This window comes from Coregonus lavaretus, assembly GCF_964263955.1.
Source record: "Coregonus lavaretus genome assembly, chromosome: 16".
NCBI classification, from domain to species: Eukaryota; Metazoa; Chordata; class Actinopteri; order Salmoniformes; family Salmonidae; genus Coregonus; species Coregonus lavaretus.
The window spans coordinates 29,373,226-29,390,051 of record NC_140003.1 but is presented as its reverse complement, the minus strand read 5'-3'; the positions used below and the strand labels follow the sequence as shown (position 1 = coordinate 29,390,051).

The 16,826-nt window shown below is 43.1% G+C and overlaps 1 protein-coding gene across 1 annotated transcript; it reads left to right on the top strand.

Annotated features, from left to right (window-relative positions):
- Positions 1-3,965: 3,965 nt before the first annotated feature.
- On the top strand, positions 3,966-14,924 carry LOC311143908 (LON peptidase N-terminal domain and RING finger protein 2-like). The gene is made up of 10 exons (XM_084179783.1): positions 3,966-5,556; positions 10,176-10,294; positions 10,711-10,833; positions 11,739-11,897; positions 11,975-12,303; positions 12,426-12,540; positions 12,851-12,972; positions 13,151-13,472; positions 13,739-13,888; positions 14,035-14,924. Exons 1-10 carry the CDS (start codon positions 4,809-4,811, stop codon positions 14,191-14,193), a joined length of 2,346 nt encoding a protein of 781 aa, XP_084035909.1. The 5' UTR covers positions 3,966-4,808; the 3' UTR covers positions 14,194-14,924.
- The last annotated feature ends 1,902 nt before the right edge of the window (positions 14,925-16,826 follow it).

The following is a 16,826-nucleotide window of genomic DNA, read 5'->3' as shown; positions in this document are numbered from 1 at the left end:
CGTGCTGCAGGTGATCTTAGAGAGAGAACAGGGACATGCGGTGCCAGTTACCTCATGCAGCTGGGACTGCATGTGGTGAAACGGTCTGGGGAAATGGACAACCATAAAATAACGTTGTATGTATTCAATACCTCAATTGAGTGAATAAAGAAGAGAAAATGTGTATTCTGCCCAAACACAAATATGGGTTGTTGTTGAATTGCGGTGGCATTTGTGTCCCTCTCTTTTGCAACCCTGAAAAACACTTTAGAATTTCAAATAGTTACATATCATACATGTTTTTGTTCATATTGAACTGTTGATGATAAAACATAATGCAAGTCCTTTATAGTGCACAACTTTATGTTTATGCATTGTTTAAAGTTCTGAAGGTAAGCAAATTGGCTTGTCCCCGTAGATATCTATTATTTTGAATGCAAAAAATGTAATATATTGTAGATCAATAAAAACAAAGAAGCCTATTACACTACTTTTTTTCTTCTTTTTACAAATATAATATGTATCTAATTCTGATGTCATTGGTGTTAATGAGTAAATGTATTGTAATGGGTTAATGACCTTAGATTTGAGCACCTGTGTCCTCATCATTGGTGTTAACCCTCCTACTGGTGACACGATGTTATCATAATTGTAAAAACAAAAAAATTAAGTCATTAAGCTGCCATATTAGTTCATTTAGCATGGGAAGATGGACCCAAATACATTTTAAAAAAATAATTTCCCCCAAAATGCAATGCCCAAATGCCACCACAATCCATGAACGACCCATTCACATTAAAAGGGGATGGAAGAAATTGTTTAAAATAAAATATATAAATGTCATATATCAAAGTATCAATTCAATTACATTGCAGTCACTGACAATCAAAACAATAACTATGTCAATGGCATTCCACAAATCCAAACAAATCTTGCTGAACAAATTATGCAACGAAATAGGCATAGCCTTGATTAGAGGGGATTACATTGGGCCAGCCCAATGCACCAGTAGCTAAGCCTTCACTTCCTCCCAGAGAGAGAGAGAGAGAGAGAGAGAGAGAGAGAGAGAGAGAGAGAGAGAGAGAGAGAGAGAGAGAGAGAGAGAGAGAGAGAGAGAGAGAGAGAGAGAGAGAGAGAGAGAGAGAGAGAGAGGAGAGAGAGAGAGAGAGAGAGAGAGAGAGAAGAGAGAGAGAAAAGAGAGAAGAGAGAGAGAAAAGAGAGAAGAGAGAGAGAGAGAGAGAGAGAGAGAGAGAGAGAGATTGTATTCTGGAAGTACAGTATCTGCCGGTGAGGGTATCTAACTGGGCTGGTGGTGGTGGTAGAACGTTTTTAATGTAAAATCTGTCATTTTATTTGACAATGGGAAAAATAGCTAATGCGTATATACCGAATACCGGAGTGCAGGTTTGATTGAACTAAGCCCTTAGAGGAAGTATAGCTGTCTTCAGCCTCAAGCCTCTGTCAGCCCAGCTACCAGAGCTGACAGTCACGTGTAGCCACTGAAGGCATATCCCAACCCTGGCTAATCACCTCATCAAGTGGTAACATCACGTGTAGCCACTGAAGGCATATTCCAACCCTGATTAATCACCTCATCAAGTGGTCACGGCTGTCAATTTGAGGCCAAAGAGGCGCAAAACCAACATGACTGTTGTTCTCAAGTAGCCCTGTTTGCCTCTTAAGCTCAACAACAAGCCCCTAGTTATAAACATTATATGTTCCTTCAGGGGAGATGGTGATTGCATCTCTCACGGAACAAAACAACTGAGAGATTGTCCAGGAACAGCTTTCTCTTGTGTTAGAGTAGAGGAGGGCTCCTTGTTTGAGATTGTGTTTGACAAGAACAAGTGATTTCTTGATACCATGGAGAAGATTGTTTCTTCGAATTGACAATTGCGCATTCAAGGGTGAGAATAGAAACAATGTCTCTTGGGGCTCTTGGAGCTGTTTTGAATACTTAGAGAGTGAAAGGTTTGCATGCATATACAGTACAATATGTAATCCACACAACATATTAGGTGATGAACCTTGCATAAAGTGTTAGGGAAGGGCAAATTAGTTAGTATTGTATTATCACTGTTTTACCCAAACAGGTATGCCAAGCGAACAACTTTCCTGTCTGATGCTCCAGATTGGTTTTTAATTCTAGATAAGTGGCACCTGGAACTTTTCCCTAATACCCCTAATAGCTAGAAAAAAGGGCTCCAAAAGGGTTTTTCGACTGTCCCCATAGGAGAACCCTTTTTGGTTCCAGGTATAACTTTTTTGGGTTCCATGTAGAACCCTCTGTGGAAAGGGTTCTACCTGGAACCAAAAATGGTTTATTCAAAGGGATATCTTATTGGGACAGCCGAACAACCCTTTTAGGTTCTAGATAGCACCTTTTTTTCTAAGAGTGTAGGCATAAACATCCTACATTATCCTGATAATGTCAAAGGCCTGTTCTGTGTTTGTGGTCTCCAAATACCAGTAAATTATATGGTTAATAACCCCAACTGTATTACTGTATTACATCTTATAACATTACTAGTCATGATGACTCATGAGATACTGTGTAAATACTCATTACTTAACTGTGATGAATGTGGTGAAACGCACATGACAGTTAGTTTCTTCCTTCGGGGAAACCTATGAACTACTCTCCTTAACCAGAATCTCAGGTTAGCCCTGGATTATTGTGCTACGGGGATTAAATGGTTCTTATAGCGGAGGTTTGGGCTTTCCTTCACCTCTCTGACTTCTGCATGCATACTGACAAGAGGAGACCCTGAGGGCCTTTTCTGCTTTTGCCTTTGTCAGAGTTTGTGTGCCCTGTTATAAAACTGTTATACATTGTTATACAGTATATAAGATGAAAATAACCCTGAGTATTTCACAAGACGTGAGCAATAGACTTCCTCAACGGGGAACACTGTGTTCCTTCCTATGATGGATGGATTGTGTCATAGACTAGACAGGTCATACAAAATGTGAGACTTAATGAGTTTACCTTACCCACATCTGTGTCATATAACCTTAAAACAAAACATGCTGTCTTAAAAGATAAAGGATTTATCTTCCCTGTGCTTGTTAATGTCCGCATTTCTATTTTCCTTGTTATGTTTAAGATTAAGATTGGCAGAGCATTAAGATTGGCAGAGCAGGAACATCATAAGTGTGTGCAATTTTGGGAGATGTGAGTCATCATAAAAGCTGAGAAATATAAAATGTATATGAGTATAAGAATGACAAAAGCTTTTTTGAACCACAACCAAATAGATTGCACAAATTCTTCAACAGATAATTTATAGTATACAAATAGCCTGCTGCCTACAGGTAGCTTAGTGGTTAAGAGCGTTGTGCCAGTAACCGAAAGGTCGCTGGTTCTAATCCCCGAGCCGACTAGGTGAAAAATCTGTCGATGTGCACTTGAGCAAGGCACTTAACCCTAATTGCTCCTGTAAGTCGCTCTGGATAAGAGCGTCTGCTAAATGACCAATTTATTTTATTATTTTTTATTATTACATTTCAGATGTACTGTATATCATTTTGGACATAATTTTCTTTATCTAAAGCAATAACCTTCTGCTGTTTTCTGTGTCTTGTAAATCACTGCAATATATTTTGGCGGTCATCTCAAACAAATGTAAGGGTAATTCTAGCTCTGTTTCTTATGTAAAGGATTACATAAAACAATGCACCCCCCTCCTCCTCCTCTCTCAGAACAGTGATATAACCAGTGCAATTCTAATGAAGATGAAACAACAGTCTAGGTCTAGGTGGTCTATTACCATACCTCTCTCTAGTCAGATATATTGATCTAAAACGTAGTGTTACAACGACAAATGTCCAGTTGTTACATGAACTGAGTGCCCAGCGATCCACACTGATGGTACGTGGATTTATACAATGTTGATATGTTATATAAGTGAGCCATTTAATGGACCAATAACTTTTCACAGATACCATCACGTGCTTCCCTGCGCTTTGTTCGGCGAATCATCATCGTTGAATTTGAAGTCGCTAACAGAACAACAGTATGGCGTACAGCGAGGACCAGATACTTTCCTTTTAATTGTATTTAGGCATGAATCGTTTTGACCGAACAAGAAAAGTTTGAATGTCAAGACCCGGGCAGAGGAACTAAGCTTTCCAACTACAGTGAGCGCGAGAAGTTAGGGAAATGAATGAGGTTGCTTCAGGTCTTACATAAAAACATGTAACGTGAAATTGCACTCGGACCTTTGCTCTACAGAACGTTACTCCCAGGAAACCGTCATTTTGCCTTTAAGGTCTTTTAAAGTCTGAAACCCTCCGATGAAGGGTTTGAGTTGCCAACAATGTTTTGCTAACTAGAAGTACAGACCTCCTAACGTTACTTGCTGTCATTTGGAGAGGCGGACCGTCGTTGTCAGCCAAACAAGAGGAGAGAATGTCTACTTCCTCAGTCGTGAATGACTGGTTTATTCAGCAAAGCTAGGTAGGTAATACACGGGAAATGGGCATTACAGTGCTGTAATACAGAATCCGAATATATAGCGGTTTTTAAAAAAAAATGGGAAGTCTACATACAAACTATTTTGACATTTTAGCGGTCACCAGTTTGGTACGTGTTCTATTCGGTCACCAGTTTGGTACGTGTTCTATTCGGTCACCAGCTTGGTGCGTATTCTATTCGGCTCTCGCGGAATAAGGCCTAACCAGATCCTCTTAGAAAACGACACGAGTCTTTCACGATGGCACATGTAACGTTATAGTCTGAAGTCTTTTTGTGAGAAGGATTGTTTTTGTCCAAATATATCAGTTAACTTTTGAACACAGTTTGCTATATGTAATATTCCGAGATTAATATGGATACGGTAATCCTAGCTCACCAGTCGGCGCAGTTTGTCCACCCGGTATACAACCCTGGAGCAGCGGGTATATGCCCTGAAATGCTCGAGGTGGCAGAGGAAGCAAACCGGGCAGGTGACTACGACCTTGCCGCGGAGATCTATAGTTCTCAGCTGGCGGACCTCCAGCAACCAGACCGGGGCCTCTGTTTGCGCAAAGCCGACGCTTTGGCCCAGACCGGGCGGATAGCGGAGGCGCTTGACTCATACTGCATCGCGGCCAACATTTGCGAACTTCGGCCAGGCGAATTACAGCTTCTGGTTGAAAACATAGCACGGACTCTTAGGGAGAAGGAGCTAAACATTAATGCGAAGTCAACGAGTTGTCATAATAGGGGGAATGGAAACGATGGGGTTGAGGCCGATGGGGCGTTTGAGGAAGAACCCCTGGACTTGTTTTCATGCCGCCTTTGTAGGTGTTTACTGTCAGAACCAACCACCTTGGAGTGCGGCCATACGTTTTGCAAACATTGTTTAGAAGAAGAAACTGTCAAAGACTGCATACAATGCAAACATAAACTGAACAAAAAAGACGGACAGATCCTGACCATTGGGTTTAGAGTAAATGTCATCCTCAGTAGTTTGTTGGATAAATGTTTCGACGCTGAAAGTAAAGCCAGGAGGCATTGGATAGAAGGTGAGGTCTCACGAAAGAAGCACGACTACACTGATGCCTTGGAGAAGTACAACAAAGCCGTAGAACTGGGTAAGATAATGTAACATTTACAGTAAGTTTGAATAAGCAATTGTCGAATTCATATGTTTTAGAACAGATTGTGTTTTTTATGTTTCCCTTTTACCGATTTATAACCAAATATCTGGGACACTAGATGACCTACTTTTCACTACTCCGCATTGTCACCGATAGGGGGCGACACTGTACCCTTTCAGCTCTCGAAGCAATCCTTTCATAAGCCCAGTAGCCCCACCCGCCTTTATTACCAAACCCACAATTCTGCCCTGAGTCACATACCCCATGGATTGATTTAATAATGCTCGCATAATGGTTATGCTGTTACATTCAAATGGACTGGACTCCATTTAGTCTTTTCCTCACTGGCTATGTAGAATAAGTAGGCCTTTTATTGGGGCATATTACATTATTGGATGTAAGCATGTTGGCATTTATTGTCATGACTCTTGACCTGGAGGCATCTCTGCAGAGTGGTCACTAGCTAGCACAGCCACTAAGTCATACAATCTGATTTTAACACTAACCTTAACCACACTGCTAACCCTAATACCTAACCTTAAATTAAAGCTGCAATATGTGAGTTATATATCTGTCATTCTCATTGACAGCAAGTCTAAGAAGCATTAGATCTGTTCTATTTGCGCTATTTCTATGCTTCCCGTTAAGTTAGCTTTTTGCGTCTTTTACTTTCAATTTTGTACACCACCTTAAAATACAATCTTTTTGGTTATTGAAAATATATTTCTAAACAGTTTAGATGGTACAATGATTATCTTGCCAGTTTTGTCACATAAACTGAAATTAGGCAAACGATTATAATTTTAGCAACCAGGAAATAGCGGTGCGATTTCTACATATTGTACCTTTTTAAGGCCAAAAAAACCCTGACAGGTGTGGCATATCAAGGAGCTGATTAAACAGCATGATCCTTACACAGGTACACCTTGTGCTGGGGACAATAAAAAGCCACTCTAAAATGTGCAGTTTTGTCACACAACACAATGCCACAGATGTCTCAAGTTTTGAGGGTGTGTGCAATTGGCATGCTGACTGCAGGAATTTCCACCAGAGCTGTTGCCTGATAATTTAATGTTAATTTATCGACCATAAGCCAATTCAATGTCATTTTAGAGAATTTGGCAGGACGTCCAACCGGCCTCACAACCGCAGACCACGTGTAACCACTCCAGCCCAGGACCGCCACATCCGTCTTCTTCACCTGCAGAAAACGTCTGAGACCAGCAACCCGTACAGCTGATGAAACTGTGGGTTTGCACAACAAAATATTTTCTGCACAAACTGTCAGAAACCGTCTCAGGGAAGATCATCTGCGTGCTCGTCACCCTCACCAGGGTCGTGACCGACTTCAGTTGGCAGATGCTCACATTCGATGGCCACTGGCACGCTGGAGAAGTGTGCTCTTCACGGATGAACACCTGTTTCAACTGTACCGGGCAGATGGCATGTGGGTGGGCGGTTTGCTGTTGTCAACGTTGTGAACAGAGTGCCCCATGGTGGCAGTGGGGTTATGGTATGGGCAGGCATAAGCTACGGACAACGAACACAATTGCATTTTATCGATGGCAAGTTGAATGCACAGAGATACTGTGACGAGATCCTGAGGCCCATTGTCGTGCCATTCATCTGCCCCCATCACCTCATGTTTCAGCATGATAATGCATGGCCCCAAGTCACAAGGATCTGTACACAATTCTTGGAAGCTGAAAATGGCCCAGTTCTTCCATGGCCTGCATACTCATTAGACATGTAACCCATTGAGGATATTTGGGATGCTCTGGATCGATGTGTATGACAGTGTGCTCCAGTTCCCGTTAATATCCAGCAACTTCGTACAGCCATTGAAGAGGAATGGGACAACATTCCACAGGCCACAATCAACAGCCGGATCAACTCTGTGAAGGAGATGTGTCAAGCTGCATGAGGCAAATGGTGGTCACACCAGATACTGATTGGTTTTCTTATCAACGCCCCTACCTTTTTTTGAAGGTATCTGTGACCAACCGATGCATATTTGTATTCCCAGTCATGTGAAATCCATATATTTAGGGCCTAATGAATTTATTTCAATTGATATATTTCCTTACACTGTATGAACTGTAACTCAGTAAAATCGTAGAAATTGTTGCATGTTGTGTTTATATATTTTTTCAGTGTATATTATTTTTTGGGACAGGTCGAAACACATGAAACATTCATGGACATTTAGCTAGCTAGCTTGCTGTTGGTAGCTAATTTGTCTTGGGATATAAACATTGGGTTGTTATTTTACCTGAAATGCACAAGGTCCTTTTTTTTCTGGATCTTTGTAGAATTGTGATCCGTTTTGAGTCACACAAAATGGTGTGTTCTCTACTCCAACAATTAATCCTCAGATAAAAGGGGAAACCTAGTTAGTTTCTAGTAATCGCTCATCCTTCAGTCTTATTCTTCTGTGGACTTTATATGGCGGTTGGCAACCAACTTTGACTGGAATGTGGACCTCAGTTCATCTTTCAATCCCCCACGTGGGTATATGCTCCAAAAAAACAATGAGGAGATGGGAGAGGCGGGACTTGCAGGCCATCAAGCGTCAAAAATAGAACCAAGTTTTATTTTTGCGCCTGGCTACGCAGACGCTCGCAGTTTGGATGAAATTATTGAATAACATGTATGTGTAAATTTACTTTGCAATGCTCGCAGTGTGGTCATTATGTTACACTAGCCTGGGTGACGCGTGACCCACGTGACTACACAGCCAGCTGCAAGGACGTAGAGAGGCTGGTTTTAGCAAGACTACAGTTACTCTCCATTAGCGTCCTTATTACACCAGGTCAAATAAAGTTATTTGGTTACCAGGTGATCCAGCATATGATTTCTAAGATGATATAACGCTGCTACAGAAAGATACCTGTATTTTAAACATTAATTTAGTTATGTATTTATTTCTGATATTAAATTTAACAGTATTTAAAATGAAGTTCAAGTCCATTAGTATATTGGTGTTTGGTAATTGCAGCATATAATTTGCTCCGAACACAATCGAAATGTCGGCCTATAACTTTTTGCTCAATTATATATTTTTATAATTTTTAGGGGGGTAGATTATGCTAAATTATATTGAACTTTATTACAACACATACTAATTGCGAGGTGAAGTCAATTGCCAAAACACTGCAACCTCGTCCATCCATTTAGGTTGGTGGCTTTCACGACGTTTGATGCTTCTCCTTTGACTGATCACAGGCTGCTAGCGAGTCTACTTTTGAAACACCGGGTCAGCCCTGAGCAGTTCACTCCCTATAGATGGCCAGGAGTTGTTTTCCCCAACCTTGTGACCTGAGTTTTACCAGGATAAACTTGGGCCCGTAATTAGCCTAACTCCCTAGAAAAAACTCTTGTCCTGACCCTTACTACAGAGAGAGCATTGAGGCACAGTCAGGAATGAGAGTGAGCCAGCGTCAGAGGCCCTTTGGTGCTTCAGTAGAGGCCGACCCAACAGCATAGCACAGCAGCTCTGACTGACCCCATTCTTTCTGCTTTAATGTCAGCTACTGACCTGCTTATGTAAGTCAGGAGGGGAGGGGAGGAGGGGGGCAGGCAGACTACTTTTACCCACAGAGGCAGAGGCGTCATATCATCCACTGAGCCAAAGATTCATAAACTTTTACATGTTAATTATTATTTAAAAAATTGTATACAAAATAAGAAAACAAACATGTATTTACCCCCTTTTTCTCCTCAATTTCGTGGTATCCAATTGCGTTACAATTACGATCTTGTCTCATCGCTGCAACTCCCCAACGGCTTGGGAGAGGCTAAGGTCGAGTCATGTGTCCTCCGAAACATGACCCGCCAAACCGCGCTTCTTAACACACGCCCGCTTAACCCGGAAGCCAGCCGCACCAATGTGTCAGAGGAAATGTGTTCAACTGACGACCGAAGTCAGCCTGTAGGGGCCCGGCCCCCCACAAGGAGTCGCTAGAGCGCGATGTGCCAAGTAAAGCCCCCCCGGCCAAACCCGGACGAAGCTGGGCCAATTGTGTGGCGTCCTATGGGACTCCGGGTCACGGCCGGTTGTGACACAACCTGGGATCGAACCCGGGTCTGTAGTGACGCCTCTTGTCCTGACCCTTAGACCGCTGCGCCGCAAGGGAGGCCCCAACTTTTACATTTGAGTCATTTACCAGACTCTCTTATCCAGAGCAACTTATAGTAGTTAGTGCAAACGCCATGCTCTACCAGCTGAGCCACACAGGACAGAATCATTCATCAGAATGTTGACCCCCTCGTCTCTCCCCTCCCCTTCTCACTAGCCAGAAGGGTGTTGTATGTTATTGTATACCTAATTCCCGGCACAGACTGTGCATGGTCGATTATGGTGCAGTATTTTGATTCAAGGGAAATGCTCTGGTTTGGTCCAGTTTTCCCTACTCATAGGGTTTGGGGTGAATAACATCCAACGTCGCATTACATTTTTGCAGAAAATACACCTTTTAAAGAAGTTGGCATATTATTGCATAGTAACTGATACGGATCTTTGTGATCTTGTGTACACTGACAACATTGTACCTGTGTGGAAAGGTGTAAATGTCATTTTCTCATTCTTCCTGTGTTCTCTCTCGGTTCTACAGCGCCATCTATAGGTCGGCTACTGGGACAGCGTGCTGAGCTGCACATGGACAGTAGGAATTACAGCCAGGCCATCCAGGATGCAGAGAGCATGTGCAGACTCAAACCTCTCTGGCCAAAGGTGTGAGATATGGATATGTAACTCAATCTACCCAGCAGAGTATAGACCTAGACCATCAGATGGTCTCTGTATATCTGGGCCTAAATATTAATCTATTAATGACAGCAGCTGATAGACACGCAAAATAGATCAGATAGAACTGAAATCAGGCACTAGTGTCAATAGGGAAGAGCTTATGTTGACCAGGTTGAAGAGCCCCTGGAATTATAACCCAGGGTGTTATGACAAGAATTACCTTAGATTCCCATGTTTCCCCTGTTTTTAGAAGGTTATCTCTCTTAGGCCGCTCACTGTAACAATATTCAGATTATAGATTGTTATTATCAGTGTTTTGAATATACTTTATAGAGGTATAATTGAAATGCCATCAGAGTAGTCCCTACTCAACACATCCTCTGGTCTGTGTGATTTCCTAGGCCCACTACATCAAGGCCTCAGCCCTGAGTAAAGCCAACTGCAACGATGAGGCCTTAAAGGAGTACTTCATGTGTGTGGCGCTCAAGCCTGATTGGACGACGGTGAAGCTCGAAGCTCAGAAGGTAATACACAAGTAAAAAAATAAAAAATAATAACGTTTCAAAAGCTTTTGTCCATTTACTTTAATTATGCAGACTTAACCACATACTTAATGCCCCTTAATGTCACATCATAATAATATAAACATGCAGTATTACTATGTACGATATTACAGTGTAAATCTGTCTCCATGCTTACCAGACCCAATTAGTTTGGTTTTAAATCCTGCTCTGCTCCACACTAGGTGATGACGCAATGCCCCCATTCCAGCTGTCTTAGCTGGGGAGCTATTCCAGCCCTATCCCCTGCTGTCACTGTGGCCTGTTTTAGTAGCTCCACTGCTGTTACATATTCACTGCAATATCTGCTGTCCAGTGGTGTAAAGTTCTTAAGTAAAAATACTACTTAAGTCGTTTTTCTGGGGTATCTGTACTTAACTATTGATATATTTTTAAACTCTTTACTTCACTAAATTTCCCCTGAGATCCAAAAGTACTCGTTACATTTTGAATGCTTAGCAGGACATGAAAATGGTCCAATTCAGACACTTATCAACATCCCTGGTCATCCCTACTGCCTCTAATCAGGCGGACTCACTAAACACACATGCTTCATTTGTAAATTATATTTGACTTTTGATACTTAAGTATATTTAAATCCAAATACTTTTAGACTTTTACTTAAGTAGTATTTTACTGGGTGACTTTTACTTGAGTCATTTTCTAATAAGATATCTTTACTCAAGTATGACAGTTGGGAACTTTTTCCACCACTGGTACTGTCACTATGACAAGGCAGTCGGTCCAGTTTGTGAGCCGTTGTCCTGTATTTCCACCATATTCCCTTTAAACTCTGGGTACTAGTTATAAGCTACTTATGAGTGCAACGACATTGTATGAGCTTATTTACTGACAGTGTGTTTCTGTAGGTGCTTAGTGAGCTGTTCTCGTTAGTGTTTGAGAAGGACGGTCAGCCCACTCCCCTACATCCCCAACAGGGTGGTCCCTCCACTCGCCTCAAGCCCACCACCCTGCTCAGCTCTCTACACCCCCTCACCACCCCTAAGAGGCCTGGCTGCTCCTCACAGGTCAGTACACACACACACACTTACTTACGCCCCCACACACCTACTTCTCCTAGTAACTCCTCTCTTCTCCTCTCCAGGACCCAGCGTTCAGTGTGAGTAAGAGTTCTCCTTGCGAGGGTCCCTCCGACTTCTCCAAACACCACCTGTCCCCCAGCAGTGAAGCTGTGAAGCCTCTGCTAGAAGACGTCAAGAGTCTGGCCAGTGTCCTGGCTGCCCTGCCTGCCCCCCCAGGAGGCCTCAAGAGGAGACATAGTGGGGACAGCCCAGCCTTCAACCCCCCCTCCAAACTGCCCAGACCAGATCAAGCCTGCTCCTCCTCTCACCCTCCTGCTACCTCCCCCGGGGGGAGGATGGTGGCTGCAGACCTGCTCGACAGTAGAGATATGGAGTGCTCCCTCTGTATGAGGTAAGAGGACCACCAACCACCACACAATTATACATTTACGATTAGCCACTCAGTGTTAGATTTTCAGTCAATACTGACAATTACTTCAACTGTTAAAGCTTATGTTATTGTGTTTCCTCCAGGCTGTTCTATGAGCCCGTCGCCACCCCCTGTGGACACACCTTCTGCCTCAAGTGTCTGGAGCGCTGTCTGGACCACAACCCCAATTGCCCTCTCTGCAAAGAGAACCTCTCAGAGGTAAACACACACAGGAAGTAGCTGTACTCTATATGTGGATAGATGGCTTCGGGCAGACCTGGTGATTATGAAAAATGATGGCTTAGGGCTGTCTGAAATACAATATAATCTCTGTTCTGTGTTTGTTGAGTGTGACTGAGGGATGGTTTAGCGTGACAAAAACAAAGTTAGCACAAAGCTTCCTCCGACACAGGGAGTGAAGTAGGATATTGGGACAATAAATAATTAAAGGAGAATTCACAAAAGACATGGATGATCCAGTAGAATGTGAATGTAACATCCTATTCCTCTGTGTTCTGTATAATACCAGTATCTGGCCACTAGAGGGTACAACAAGACCCTGCTGATGGAGGAGGTGCTGCAGCGTTACCTGGGAGACGAGCTGGTGGAGAGGAAGAAAATCCACGAGGAGGAGATGAAGGAACTGTCCAAGTGAGTCACACTCACACACACACATTAGCACACAAACACAGATTTGATCACTTTACTAAGCCATTTATTTTATGGTAAATTAATTGCGTAGTAGCAATGTCAGTGAGTTAACTGCACTTCAACAGTCCTGCTTTTTAGCTAATCGCTGACCAATATCGTATCCCTCCTTACACCCTAGCTTGAACCAGGAAGTTCCGATCTTTGTGTGCACCATGGCCTTCCCCACCATCCCCTGTCCGCTGCATGTCTTCGAACCGTGCTACCGCCTCATGATTCGTCGCTCCATGGAGACCGGAACCAAACAGTTTGGCATGTGCATCGCTGACGAGTTGAAGGGTTTCGCTGACTATGGCTGCATGCTGGAGGTCCGGGACGTAAAGTTCTTCCCCGATGGGAGGTCTGTGGTCGACACCATCGGAGTGTCCCGCTTCAAAGTGCTGAGCCACAGCCAGAGAGACGGATACAACACGGCCAAGATAGAGTACCTGGAGGATAGGAAGGTGTGTGTGTTAGGGTTGGTGTGTGCTGGCTAATGCTGTGTGTGAGGAATGTTTTGCATGTATGTGGATACAAAGAGTGCATTAGAGATATTTGGATAGATCTAGATAGATATTCATATCCTCACTTTTGTACGTTTGGTGTGTATGTGTTTGGTGTGTGTATGATTAGAGTGTGTGTATGTGATCCTTAGTCTTCCATCCCAACCGTGTGTTCCATTGTGTGTGTGTACTGTGTGTGCTGACAGTATTATATATTGTCTGGTCAGGTGGAGGGCCAGGAGCTAGCAGAGCTGCAGAAGCTTTATGTCTCTGTGTACGACCAGGCCAGCGGCTGGTTCACCTCCCTCAAAGACGACATGAAGAGCCAGATAATCAGCCACTTTGGACACCTGCCTGGGAAGGACCCTGACCCACAGGTACGACACTAACCTAACCATCACACATGCACTTCTCTCCTGGTGAGAATCACACTCGTATGTCATTGAATGTGCTGCGTTTATCAAGCTCTTTCCCTCCCCTCCCCTCCTTTCTCTTTTTCTTTCTCTCTTTCTCCCCCCCCCAGGGTAATCCCAGTGGTCCAGCGTGGGCTTGGTGGCTGTTGGCTGTACTGCCTCTGGACAACCGTGCCCAGCTCACCATCCTGGCCATGCCCTCCCTCAAGGACCGCCTCATCGCCATCCGCAGGGTCCTTATCTTCGTCACGCGCAAGAGACCCCGATGACCGCTCAACCGCCACCACAACCGCTAGGACCATGCATGGTCATTCACTCGTTCATTAACCCCACTCATCAGCTTTAATATGAGGGCAATGCCTTTGACTCCCTTACAAACGTAGCTCTCTGAATCTGTAGAAGACATTGGGTTTGACTGTAGGGGGTGGGATAGGGAGGTCATCGGTTCTGGCTGTCCATCCATCCACCCTCCTACCTATCCATCTCCAGTTCAGCTGTGTCCGCTGTCACGGTCTGTCACAAGAACTCACAGGAACTATGAACTTTGTCATGCTATCTCTCAGCTTCCTCTGTCCCCACTCTCTGGGAGGGAATAAGAGAGCGCGATAATTAAACTGGTGACTGTCATGATGCACCAGAACTAAGCTGACCACATAACTGTGTCGAGTCCATGATGGTGTGACTTATCCATTTTTCTTCACATTGTACATTTTAGTATACAACAAATATTTTAGAAAGACCTGACACGTACCAAAAAATATTTTGTATGACTGAAAAATAACACAATACCGAATGTATTGGGTTGTCTTTAGTTTGGATTTCGTTATGTTTCTGTTCAATCCCTGCCGACTATGGTGAGAGACACATGTAAGACCCAGAGAGATAGAAACCACCAAATGGAGTAGAAGGTGTACATATGTACACCTTCTGTAAGTCGCTCTGGATAAGAGCGTCTGCTAAATGACTAAAATAAAATAAAAATAAAAAATATGAGAATGTGCTCCTGTTTAAATGGCTACTTCTCACTCATTTCTACATGACTATGGAAATAGATGCAAAGCCTGAAGCTATGCATCTTGCCCAGGCATATGCATGTGCCTCAATAGTGGTAAAGTAGTAGTGCATCTGAAAGAAATTCAAAAGAATAATGAAATTGGTATGTAGATGGAAGAGATTTGTGGTTCAAGTCAATTATCGGTACACATAATCGACATTTTACTGTTTTATTTTCAGTAAAATACATTAAAACATAATTTCCCCACTAACTTGACATAGTTTGATTAATTTTTTAATTTTTTAAAAAATTTAACCAGGTAAGTCAGTTGAAAACAAGTTCTCATTTACAACTGCAACCTGGCCAAGATAAAGCAAAGCAGTGCGATTAAAAACAACAACACAGAGTTACATATGGGGTAAAACAAAACATAAAGTCAAAAATACAACAGAAAATATATATACAGTGTGTGCAAATGTAGCAAGTTATGGAGGTAAGGCAATAAATAGGCCATAGTGCAAAATAATTACAATTAGTGTTAACACTGGAATGATAGATGTGCAAGAGATGATGTGCAAATAGAGATACTGGGGTGCAAATGAGCAAAATAAATAACAATATGGGGATGAGGTAGTTGGGTGGGCTAATTTCAGATGTGTGCAGTGATCGGTAAGGTGATCTGACAACTAATGCTTAAAGTTAGTGAGGGAGATAAGAGTCTCCAGCTTCAGAGATTTTTGCAGTTCGTTCCAGTCATTAGCAGCAGAGAACTGGAAGGACTGACCAGTGAGATATACCTGCTGGAGTGCATACTACGGGTGGGTGTTGCTATGGTGACCAATGAGCTAAGATAAGGCGGGGATTTGCCTAGCAGTGATTTATAGATGACCTGGAGCCAGTGGGTTTGGCGACGAATATGTAGTGAGGGCCAGCCAACGAGCGTACAGGTCACAATGGTGGGTAGTATATGGGGCTTTGGTGACAAAACGGATGGCACTGTGATAGACTACATCCAATTTGCTGAGTGTTGGAGGCTATTTTGTAAATGACATCGCCGAAGTCAAGGATCGGTAGGATAGTCCGTTTTACGAGGGCATGTTTGGCAGCATGAGTGAAGGAGGCTTTGTTGCGACATAGGAAGCCGATTCTAGATTTAACTTTGGATTGGAGATGCTTAATGTGAGTCTGGAAGGAGAGTTTACAGTCTAACCAGACACCTAGGTATTTGTAGTTGTCCACATACTCTAGGTCAGACCCGTCGAGAGTAGTGATTCTAGTCGGGTGGGCGGGTGCCAGCAGCGTTCGGTTGAAGAGCATGCATTTAGTTTTACTTGTGTTTAAGAGCAGTTGGAGGCTACGGAAGGAGTGTTGTATGGCATTGAAGCTCGATTGGAGGTTTGTTAACACAGTGTCGAATGAAGGGCCAGATGTATACAAAATGGTGTCGTCTACGTAGAGGTGGATCTGAGAATCACCAGCAGCAAGAGCGACATCATTGATATACACAGAGAAAAGAGTCGGCCCAAGATTTGAACCCTGTGGCACCGCCATAGAGACTGCCCTCCGATTTGACACATTGAACTCTATCTGAGAAGTAGTTGGTGAACCAGGCGAGGCAGTCATTTGAGAAACCAAGGCTATTTAGTCTGCCAATAAGAATGCGGTGGTTGACAGAGTCGAAAGCCTTGGCCAGGTCGATGAAGACGGCTGCACAGTACTGTCTATTATCGATCGCGGTTATAATATCTTTTAGATTAACATTACATGTTAATAAACAATGATAGTCCAAAACAACAATGATAATGTATGTACTGTAAGTGTCTCTGGGGAGGAAATGGGGTAAACTATTCTGTTTCATGTCTTGTTTCTCTTCTGCTATGCCCTTAAATGTATATTATGTATGGTCAA